Source organism: Uloborus diversus, chromosome 7 (genome assembly GCF_026930045.1).
Source record: "Uloborus diversus isolate 005 chromosome 7, Udiv.v.3.1, whole genome shotgun sequence".
Classification (NCBI taxonomy): domain Eukaryota; kingdom Metazoa; phylum Arthropoda; class Arachnida; order Araneae; family Uloboridae; genus Uloborus; species Uloborus diversus.
The window spans coordinates 40,114,034-40,126,415 of record NC_072737.1 but is presented as its reverse complement, the minus strand read 5'-3'; the positions used below and the strand labels follow the sequence as shown (position 1 = coordinate 40,126,415).

Genomic DNA, 12,382 nt, shown 5'->3' with positions numbered 1-12,382 from the left:
AAGTACTTATTTATTTTACACAACAAGCTTCAAATCTATTTGAGAAAATAAAGAATTTACTCAATATGCAAATAGAGAAAAATGAAGACAAGTAACAGGCTCTGTGCTTAGCTAAGCTGTTCCTAGTCAATTTATCGATCTTCAAAAACCAGATATTTCAGTAAAAAGTAAAAAATTATGTTAAAAGTATGTATAAAAAAAATTACCTATATCAGGTTCTTGGTCCTTAGTTACAGCATTCTCCCCAAGCCTATCTAAAGTCTTGGATAAATACTTTTCATTGTCAACATGAGCTATTAAAAAACAAATAACAAATAAGTAATGAATATGCAGTTTAAATACATTTTAGTTAAACTACTTTCTCTTACCCCTTAAAAACATATTAAGGGGAAAAAACATGAAATGTTTGTGCCATACAAATTTAATATCTAAATCCTTGAGATTTGAACTCTCTTTGTTTTAGTTTACTTTTTATTTATTAAAAGGCTTGTTAATTACCTATACCATAATAAAAATTAATCATAATGTATGACAATTGTTACTAGTCTACACTTCATGAGCCACCTTTTTTCACAAAATCTCATTCAGTCCTTAGGGTTTTTACTAGTTTAAAAGTATTATACCCTTGTCACACCAGAAAACCAATTTTTTATGTCAAAACTCCAACAATGTAAGAAATGCGTGGAATGCTGAAACACAAAAGTAGTGAAATTATTTGAAATAAAAATAATCTCCTTTTTAATTATACAAAAATCAAAATTGTTCCCAAAATTCACCAATAGCAACTCAGATCAGTGATAGTCAACGTTGCATTATGTCTGCAGCAACTACATAGAACTTCTATTTTAAAAGGAAAAGAAGTAAAGAGTGGTGTTAAGAAATACATAATTCCTAACCATTGAGCTGTTCTCAAAAGCAATTACAAAAGTTTACTTATTTTTGAACAGTTATACTCACAATTTCCACTGCTGTAAATGGCTTTAACAGCTTTCTTCATTTTCGTTAAACCATCTCGGTCAAAATCAAGTGTCTGTCAAAATAGAAATAATATTTATCTTTAAAAAATGATTTCATTGCATTTTATTCTGTAGAGAAAAAAAAGCACTAGCAAGCAGGTCAACATTTTGAATCTTTCCAAAGGGTATATACTCAATGAAAATTATATCAAAAAACAACAAAACCTCCCTCAGTACATTAATTTCTCAAAGTCAGGGGTAATTGCCCCTACCTGACACCCCTAAATGGCAGACCTGCTAATAAGCAAGAATTTGCAAAGTTTAACTTACCGGCGGTTTTGCACGTCTTATCACGCCGTAGCAAGATCACGTCGCTAGCGTTTTACACGTATTTTTCTGACACTAAATTTTCGTTGTCAAACGGTCCAAGGCGTAGAATCCTGCGTTTCCTTTCCCCTCTCCTGAGAGCGCCACCCCGGAGCGCAGGGGCCCACCTTCTGTATTCACACATGCAAACAATACCCTTTCATCAGGTTGGGGTTTCAAGGTTCAGTGCATCCTTCTTATCAACGCAAAGATTTCTAAGCAAATCTCCTTGCTATTGTAAGCATCTGCTAAAAGCAAAACTTGATTCCAAGAATGAAATATCCACTTCTCTTTCTTCTAAGCTTAAAATTTACATTTAATTAATGATTGTGCTGTAAATGGATGCAACATAATTTAATCGACGACAATGACATTCAATTACATTTCAAATAAATTAATAAATAAAAGCCGTGAGATTTCAAATTGAACGAAAACAAACTAAGTATCCTTTTGGAAATAAATTTATAGCTACGGCTTTATTCGCTACTAACATATAATTTAGGAACTTTAACTGTTATAAAATCACAATGCTGTAAAAAAACCAAAGAGTACACGTAAAAGTTCAATTTTCAACTTTTATGTGCACTTACGTCGCGTTTTACGCACATTTAGGCAGATGTTGTACTCAAAACACATTATAAAAAATATAAAAAAAAGGGATATTTTTTCAAATTTATTTACTCTAACTGATTGGCCTTGGGTTTTGGTCGCAAATTTCAATTATTAATATCAGAAACATTTTAAATTCACCGATTCTGTCTAATACTTCAGCTTATAATTATTTTAATCACAAAGACAAACAAACATTTATCTCTTAGCATACAATTTCAATTCTGTATAAGTAAAAAAAAAACTAAATAAACAATATATAGTAAGAGCAAAAATTTTGCACAACACCAGGCAGCTATTGTGTTAACATTTATACAAAAAAAAAAAAAAAACTTCAGTTGTTAACAAAGAACAATAATATTTTTTTATTGTTATTAAAAATGGAAAAGTATATGAAAATGAATAGTTTTCAAAAAAAAAAAAATCAAAAATTGAATCGTTTGTAGCTTTTTCTTTTCAATAAAAAATAAAGAGCCTCGGAATTTTTTCCATTGAGAGGGGGAAGAAATTCAGAAGAATGGGACCTGACTCTTAGTAAAGGAAATTTCTATGGAGTTGCTTAAGATCTACAGTATTTTGTAGGAAGATGGAAATGGAGAAATGGTTAAGTGAGAATTTATAACTATTCTTTTATGTAAAAAAAGGAATAATAATAAATAGAGAAAAATAAATAAAGGTTTAAAACCGTTTTATAATTAAAATAAAACTTCAGCAGAGCTTAACTATTTGTACTTTATTAAGCAACAAATCCAGAATTTTCATTGACCTCAATTTGCCCAAAGCCTGATATTTATCTCAAATCACTATTTAATCTGCGCGATTGCTTGATACAAGTCATATGATCTTTCAATTCCTTGGAACAACTTAAGCAAAAATAATTATAAAACCTTGATTTTTTATAGAAAAATCATAATTCATGCTTCATACTAATTAATAAACCTTTTACGGGGATGAAAATTCGTAAAATTATTTTAACAACTTTTTTGCTGCGACTTTTTTTTACCACTATAATTTAAAAGTATTTCGTTGTTTACTATTTTTTGCTTTAATTGTGTTTTCATAACTTTGATTTGATACCTAGTTCGGTCACTTAGGTCTTAACTACTAGCAGGGGCACTCCGAAATAAAATGAGAGGGGGGGGGGGGGAGAGGTGGATTCTCAAATTTTTGAATGAAGTTCTACTTTTTCCAAATGATAAACATGAGCATGCACATTATATCATACTTACATAACATCTAATGAGAAGCAACATTATGCATCATTAAAAACAATTTTTAAAATTTGAAAGAAGAATCTCAATGTTGCAATAGTGTTTCCACATTTTTCAAATGAGAATTTTTTGGGGAGGTTACACTGTCCTTCTGAGCCTCTCATCGAGGCGCCCCATACTAGATCCCCTGTGATTGTCAGTGTTTCTTTAATAATAGCTTTGTTAAATACGCCATAATTCAGTGAATGTTGGATTTAGTATTTGTTTTCCGATTTTCAAACGGGATCCTAGACAGTCCCGATTTTCATTCAAAAATCCAGTGTCCCGGCCAGTTTACTTCACGTCTCGGTAAAATATAAGTTTCATTACAGATGACCAAAAAAATATAAAAATAATTAACCGTGAAGGATTATTTAAAATAATAAATTTTTCATTTCTGTACCTCGTAGCCAGACTGACGTAAGTCCAAAAATTTGAATTTTCTGTTTATTACTGCTAGGGTTCGCCGATATATATCCGATATTTGTTCTGAAAATATCATGATATTTTGATATTTTCGATATTTATTTTTCCAACTACGGTATTTTCAGTATAAAAATTATATTAATCATAGTAATATAGCTCATTTATTATTAAAAATACCTAAAAAGTTATGCACTATAGTTTTATGATGTATTATTACACATTAATATAACAAAATAATGTATTTTTTTTATTCATAAAATTATTAGTAATGTAACAATTTTAATGCATGTTAAAAGTATCTAATTAAATGTTAACCATTGGTTGGAACAAAAGAAAATGTCTTATGACTGTGCCTCTGACTGTTGCATATTGTTTTTTTCTGAATCATATAACTGTGTAAAAGTAGCTAACAGAAGACAAATGAGTAGAACAGCTAACGCTATATTAACTCTATTAAAATTGACTAAAATGTAAAATGGAATATTAGATATGAATAATTAAAGAAACCTTAATTTTAAGTCTGCACATTATAATAATAAATAAAGAGTGATTTGAGGATGCATTTGCTATTTTGAAGACATTAGTTTGCGTTGATTGAAAATATTGGATATTTTACATATTTTCGAAAATTGCACTCACATGACATATTTTTTTTCTCTCCTGTAAAGTAGCGTATGTGAATCACGTTAGTTTAGCTCTGAGGTACAGATTTGTAATTTATGAGCTATAAAATTACTATCGGATTTGCTTGTAAGGAATTTTACAAAAAGATTTAAAACAAAAAAGACTTTCTAAAAAAGGCCTAGCCAATGCAATAAACAAGTAAATATTGTTTAAAATTCAATTCCTCATTTCTTGCTGAAGTAACTTCAAAAGATTAACGTTTACAAAATAAATTGTTTAAATGTATCTGCTTGCGTCATGTATCATTTATTATTCCTGGTTTAGGTTGATAATTAGTAATCATTTATCCATAGCATTGAGAATAAACTACCTTCTAAAACACTCTGAAAACCAGCCGGGGTGTGTACCTTTTGAAATACCCACGGTGGGGGGGGGGGGGGGGTTTGGTTGAACATTTCGGAAATAAGGCAAGTCTAGGTATACCGCTATTACGATCACTTAGTCTCAAATATGGCGAGATTCGAAACATAAAAATGCACAAATAAAGAAAAAAATATACATATACAAAACATAGTATGTAAAAAGTATGCATAGATGTATAAATTTGCAGTGCTTTTTTCCCCCAGCGTTAAAAGAAAAACAACGAATTGCTGTTGCGCGGAAGGGGGGAGGGAATTCCTTTATTGCTTTTTATTATTACGTATCATTTCAGGTTATGCAAAACATTACAATCATAACTAAATGCATTTAGCTATTTCATATTGAAATAACTTGTTCCAAATATTGTTTTATAAATGTTGAATACGAGTAGTTAAATTCAATAATAAAATATGTGAATAGTAATTTAGAGCAGTAGTAGGAGATAGCAATTCCAGAGATTTAAAATCTAGATTATTACTTCATAAATATTACAGAAAGTTGTGATTAGTAAAACACGACTGGCTGAAAGGAATTCAACTCGTTTGCTACACGTGTTGAAGGGAGAAATGGGCGGGACGGACCTTGGCAGCATGTGTGGAGGAGTTCCACTCTTCCCTGCGACACGCGTTGAAAAGAAAGGGGTTGAGCTTTGACAGCACGTCCTGCTCAAAAAGGGATTAAGTGCTTTTTATCTCCTTCCGAAAGGGGGGAGGGAATTTCAAGATAAAAAGTATTGACCATTTCGAGCAGATAGCCTTGTTCCCAAGGTGACCTTTTCCAGGTGAAATTCTGCTCGTATGTCAAACCGCCAGAGAGTTAAAATGCTAAATCAGTTAGAGAACGAACAAAAAGTAAAAGATAAATAATGCATTAGTACAGAACTTAGTATACTTAAATACATGTACAAAAAAATATTGTTCGTTTATCTTTTAAAACTTCACAGGAAATTACAAAATAATATAAGGTATAGCTTATTTTCAGATTTTCTCAGTCACACACGTAACGCTGCATTTAAAATTTTATTAAAAAATTTAGAATTATCCAATGACATAAAATGCTACGTAAAAACTCTTACATATCTTCTGTTACTACAATACACTAGCACAGCCAGAAATACTTTTTGAGGAAAGGGGGGGGGGATGATCTAAAATACCTTCCGATGGGGATTTTTGGATAAAAAAATACCTTTTGAAAGGGTTTTTTGACCAAAACGGCCCTTTCATATGCATAAACTACAAAATTATAATTTGCATTTATATTAAAACCAATTGTGCTACAATAATTGGTTATAATATAAGGGTGAAAATATATATATAATTATAATATATATATTTTTCACCTCCTCCCCCTTTCACTATGCCACTGCTCCAATAGAAACTATTACGAAATATTTTTAGAGTATCATATTGTTTTTTTATTGTTATTTGCGAAAATATGATATTAAAAAGTCACACACGTAATGCTGGAAAGGCCCAGTATATAATCAGAAATAAATGATCTCAATAGCATTTTGGGACTAAAAATTATGATTTGACACATGATACACAACCCTAGATGACAAAAATTTGACGCCTAAATTTTAGATCAAATTGAAGCTTTTTTTTTTACCAAACTCATCATGTAAAAAAACAAAATAGAAATTTTTAAAAATTTGACTTAAAATAATTGCCAGTGGTGGCAATGTGCTGAATTTCTATTTTATATGTTTGCTGAAATATATTCAGAAACATTATATATTTGATTCATTAAAAATGGCACCTAAGTTGTTCACTTTGAAACCAAGAAACTTTATGTTATGCATCATGACACCTAGATTTAAATTCTTAATTCTAACACTATAATATTGCCTTATTTTAGACAGAAAACATAGAGAGGCCAAAATATAAGCATAACTCCATTTTATTCCTAACCTAATTATAAATGAATGGTTGCTACACAGTTACCTTGAAGTTTTAAGAGCAATAAACATTTGTAGATCATCATCTATGTCAAAATACGACTAAATTATGTACCATGTTCACACAAATGTCTTGTGGGGATTTGGAGATGGTTTACCGCAAAACATCTGTGCAACAATGGCACAGGATTCAGCTGTGTAACAACATGTATGGTGTGCTATGAATGTTTGTTATTCTTAAAACTTCAAGGTAACTGTTAACAACAAACATACAACTATAAATGACATAAGGTCAAAAATAAAAGGAGTAGGCTCACTTTTTGGACCACTTTGTACAATACACTTCTAGTTGCAATACGCGTTTACATACCTCCCTCCATGCATGTACAAATTTCAATGTTGCACTTTAATGTAAAATAATTTTAAACAAAAATATATTATGCCCACATTTGAAATCAACAAAGCCAACTCTTTTCAGCACAAAACCCAAGTGATATTATTTAAAAATATGAATCAACGAAAAGGTAACAAATAGCTTTGGAGCAAAATTAATTTCCAACCTATAGCAACTTCAGAAAAAAATATTTAGCATTTGTGCTAATTACGTATCATAGATAAAAATCGTAAGTTATTCGGAACGAACAAACTTAACAATTGAGGAAAGTTAAGAAGCTTGCACAGAGCTCAAGACGAAAACAGGTATCCACAGCAGTCAATTATTCATTTCATAAAATATGTCATTTTAAAAGTTTTAAACCATAAAACTTATAAGTTTTGAAAATTCTGACATGTGTAAATGATAGAAGATAATAACTATCAGGAAATTTAAAACAAAACACACGGGCATAAAAAATTAACATGTTTTTAATCAGTTTGTTTTCGTCTTACCTCCTCCAGTGCAGTAACAGTTTGACGACACAAAGCTATTTTGCTAACGAAAGATGAAGTCGTAGGAGAACTATAATCTTCTCGTACTTCGCCAACAAATTCTGCAACACTCATTAACCCAGGCATGGTGAAAAGCAGATTTGTTTACAATCAAATAAATAAAACACACAACCACAGGAAACGATACACCCTACACACTAGCCATCTTCGCATCGATCAACAATCTTTTTCGCCGTACGGTCATGATTAGCTTATTTGTTGACGGCGGACATTGCCTATCCGCTAGGAGTTGCTAGAGCAAGGAGCAATAAAGTGCACTCATTCATATGTTTTGTGGGGTTTTGTAATTTAAAGTCCCTTTTCGCAACTCCAATAAACTATAGGAGGCGCTGCAGCCACTGTCTAATGGCGGATGAAAAAGGTAAATCAAACAAATGCCATAACTTATAACTTGCTTTGACTCTTAGTGAATGACAGTAATTTTTCATCGAGTTTGTAGGAAGCTTTCTTTTCTATTCTTCTGAAATTACATTACATCATAAACTGTCTGAAACCTGTAATTTACCCCAAAGAAAACACGTGGAATAGAATGTTTTACCTTTTTCTTTAGTATTGTTAATCACCGCGAGGTAGCGTATTCGAGCTCTGGAGTTGCGAATATGAGTCTAGTAATTACTAGCAGCACCCGCACAGCTCCTAGAACAGAATTTTTAAAAATGCCATTTTTTCACGTTTTGAATTCAAGTTTTGTTTTTTGCAATCATGAATTGCTATGGGTCCCTACTCGTTGGGTTTCTTGTTTCCACAAATGGCTCTCATCGCAACCAACTTGAATTGAGAAAAACATAATATGAATTCAAGCTGTCAAAATTAGGGCTTCCTTCGCTCTGTGGTAGAAATTTCGTCTTCTAAGCCGGAGGTCGTGGGTTCGATTCCCGCCGGTGTCCTAGAGGTGTTATTTCCTTCTCTTGTGTTGTACATCTTTCCTGTGTGTGTCCGGAGGCAAGGCGCTTGGCATGCAGTCCTCTATGTATATGAAGCTGCTTAGCGTCTAAATAAATAAATAAAATAAATCTCAAAATTCAAATGAATGCTAGGGACTGGATGATGAATGTTTTGTGCTGGACGTTGTTTTTGTCTAAATGAGGATTGTTCAGAGTCGAGAGGGTCAGGCATAAATAAGGTCGATTGTGGGGGACCTGGACGCAACCGCCTAGGAAGACACCCCACTCAAGGAGGCCGGTGTACAATGCTGCTTTCGGAGATCCAGCGCAAGAGGAGTTTAGTTATATAGGCATAGAAAAATAAAATTAAAGGAACTGCGAACAACCTACAACAATAAGCAATTCCCTGACTTACAGGGCTTAAAGCAAGCAGAACATCACAATTTTTTCGACAGTATCGAAAAGGATTCACGTCAAGGATATCTCTATACTATGCTTTGAAAGCAACAAAAAATCCTTCATATAAAATACGTTCTTTCTTAAAGTTATAGGAAAAGAGGGCAAATGTTCCCAATTAGCCACCAGAGCCTGTTCAGGGGCGTGGGTCGAGGGAGAGGGGGGGGGGGACTCCTGTTGGTCCGGGCCCGAATTTTTAATTAGGAGTGAAATATATGTAGTGACATAGAGATCGACAATATGGAGGGGTCCCGTAAAAATCTGTCTTTGCTTGCAGCTCCCTTAACGGGAATCCTGGGTATGACCATGGGAGTTAACAGTGGTGGCGCTAGGAAATCCCCGACGGAGGGGCAAGCTTTCCCGACAGGGGGGCATAGCCAAATTTTAGTTTGCAAGATTCCCCCCCCCCAATTTAGGTGATAAAGAAACTAATCATTCTTGGCGTCTAACAACACGAATTCCCCATAAAGTTAAAAGCAAACAATAAAAATTTTAATAAAGATAAAATAAAATAATTAGAAAAATAAAATTAAATTTAAAATTAAAAACATGAAACTAGGCTTGTGAGCAGGTTCATATCGCGACATCAATAAACTAGAACAGTGTAAGAAGCAGAATTTGTCGAAAAATCTGAATATGATGTAAAATCATTAAAAATGTGTGCTCTACAGAGTTTATGCAGAGAAAGAAACTTAACAACATTAATGTAGTTGTGAATGTAATGTTGCTCTTACAGAAATGAGGGGGGTCCTCCCCGGAAAATTTTCGAAATTGTAGCTCTGAAAACGCAATTTTAGATGATCTTCAGTGGTTTCATGCAGACAAGGGTTGGATGCTCACCTCCAAATAATTTTAAGAAATTGAAGTCCAATAAACGAGATTTTAGTCGATCTGTAATGGTATTTTGTAGGGAGTGAGAGTCGAGGTGCACAACCGAAAAAGTTCCAAAATTAAAGAAACAAAATTGTAGGTCATGTATTGTAACGTTAGGGTGATGAGGTTAATGACCAATTAAGATATTCAGTGTTCCTCCCCCCTCCTTCTTCCGTAATCAAACCTTATAAACACACAAATTTACGGGATGGAAACTCTAGGGCTCAAGAGTATAGCGGTGCTCATCCACTAGCTCATCAACATATTTATTAGGGAGCAGAGAAATCCACATCTTAAGTAAGCAGAAGAACAGTAACTAATATTAAGTTAAAAAATTCAAAAGAAACTTGAGTCCGATGCCTAGCTTTATATTAAGATGAACCTCGCGAGTCAGAACATGTATAAAATTAAATTTATTTATATTTTCTTTCATTATTTTATTTTTCCGAGATAACTTGGGAAAGCACGAAAAAGGGAATACAATCACAACTACTAAGTTTTGTTATTGCAAAAGCAGAATCAAGAGAAAAAAATGAATATCTTTTGAAGAGCCTTGCTTGCTAAAACCAATTACAAGTATTTTATTTGATAACAAATAGAAACTGGAAACGGATAAAAATTTTGCGCTAAAAAAATTAGAAAAGGTGCAAATTTTTACGGATTTTAATTATTTTCTATGGTAATAAAAGGTCTACATCGATTAGGCCTAGCTGGTGGTGGATGGAACCGGCGGGCCGCATTGGATTTTGCAATTAAATAGTATAAAAATAGTAAATCCATGATTTTTCCTTCCTTTCTTTCTTTTGATCGTATAAATAATCATGATAGTTTCATAGGGACCGCCAACATATTTCATTCCTAGATTTTTAAAAATATCATCCTGCAAATCACAGATTATTTGGAAGAAAATGTGTGGGCCGCCGAAGCATGTTTGAAATAGAATATAAAAATTAAAATGTAGTGAGCGAGATTGAAATTATACAAATGAATAGTCACACCAGTAGTTCTAAGCAGGACTGAGGAGTCGGAAGAAAAATGACCGACTCCAACTTCGGGAATTTTAAAGCCTTCGACTCCGATTCCACAAGAACTGGCAGGGTGGCAGATTTTAATTGAAAATGATCGACCCCGACTCTTGAAGTTTTAAACTTTCGACTCCGACTTCTTGACCTCAAAATCAGTCCGACTCCAACTTCTCAGACTTGGTTCTAAGTTTTGAATGCACAAAACGAAAGTAATGTGTGTGTGTTGTGCAATCAAAAAAAAAAAAAAATTATTTAAAAAAAAAAAAAAAAAGAAACGAAACTTAATAGTATGGTCAGCACCATGCTAAACTTAATAAACAAACGAAGGTGAAAAATCGCGAATCTCGTTTTTTAAATTCAATGGTTTGCCGCAGTACTGAAAAAAGGCTATTACTACTTCGAACAATAAATTTTACACTTAAAGTTATCTATAAAAATTAATACATTGAAAATAATTAAACGCGTCTAATGGACAAAATTTTGTTTTGGCTCTCCTGAAAAGAGCCTATTTTCAGATTCGTTAGCTCAGCATAGTGCCGACGATATTACGCAATAAACAAATTTATTAAGTATCAAAGTGATTAACATTAATTGCACCAATTTTATCTTGTGTAAGGTTTTTTTTTTTTAATTTACTATATACCTACCTTTTTTTTTATTTTTAAAATATTTTGAAGCACTTTTCATAATTCGAAAATGCATAACCATTAGTTTCAAACTTTTTATTGATCATGTCAGTTGAAATCTGTCATACTTTCAAATTTTAAGTTTGCACTCACTTTCCAGACCAAGAGGAAAAAGTGTAAATTCTAAGTCTTACCCCAAAATTTCCATACATGGAGCTTTTTTGCAGATCGACGGAGTCGGAGGGAAAATGGTCGACTCCAACTTTCAAAAATTTTTAGAGCACTCAACTCCGACTCCTTTACCCTAACGTCAGTTCGATTCCAACTCTCACTCCGACCCAGCAATCACTGGCAGTGTTACGGCCATTGGGGGAAAATGACTCCAACTCTGACTCTTGTCATTATTAACCAACAAATTCCGATTCAGACTCCTTCTCTCCAAAATCACTCCGACTCCGCAGCACTGCTTTTTTTACACTATTTTAGCACTTGAAAAAAAGCATATTAAAAAAAAAATAGAACATAACTTGCAAAAAAAAACTTAAACAAGACTGAGCCTGGTACCAGTTTGTAAGTTGGTTTGATCGATTTCGAAGGAGCAATGTTGACTTTTGAATTAGACCTGGTCCAATCAAATAATTACAGCTGTATGGACTAAGCGCAGCTTATTGCAGGCCTTACTTTAAGTTAGAAACATGAGTTTCAACTACATGATAACATCTGAAAAAATGAAATTTGGAAGCAAAATATATTTTCAATTGCCTTTAGCACATGATTTATTTATTTATTTAATTTGGCCTTTTCCAAAAGGTTCGCCCCTCCCCTTCCTCCAGACATTTTTCTCAAAAAGAACCCAAACCTGATGCAATACCAACCCGACGCTTAATAATCCAATGATTGTTTAGTTGTGCCAAACTCGATGTTTACTAAATCATTCTCATTTCTTATTCATTCCCAGCAAAACTATTATGCCCCCTAGTATGCAGCCCCTAGTATGATCCCCTGATCCCCCAGTATGCAGC

At 33.0% G+C, this 12,382-nt stretch overlaps 1 protein-coding gene across 1 annotated transcript in view; it reads right to left on the bottom strand.

Annotated features, from left to right (window-relative positions):
• Positions 1 to 7,608, bottom strand: part of LOC129226598 (arfGAP with SH3 domain, ANK repeat and PH domain-containing protein-like) — an 82,356-nt gene extending 74,748 nt beyond the window's left edge. Inside the window, exons 1-3 of the mRNA XM_054861223.1 lie at positions 7,437 to 7,608; positions 958 to 1,030; positions 207 to 293 (exon numbers count right to left, since the gene is read on the bottom strand). Of these exons, the coding sequence (XP_054717198.1) occupies positions 207 to 293; positions 958 to 1,030; positions 7,437 to 7,562 (286 nt within the window). The 5' untranslated portion in view covers positions 7,563 to 7,608. The remainder of the gene's footprint in view (positions 1 to 206; positions 294 to 957; positions 1,031 to 7,436) is intronic.
• Positions 7,609 to 12,382: the final 4,774 nt, after the last annotated feature.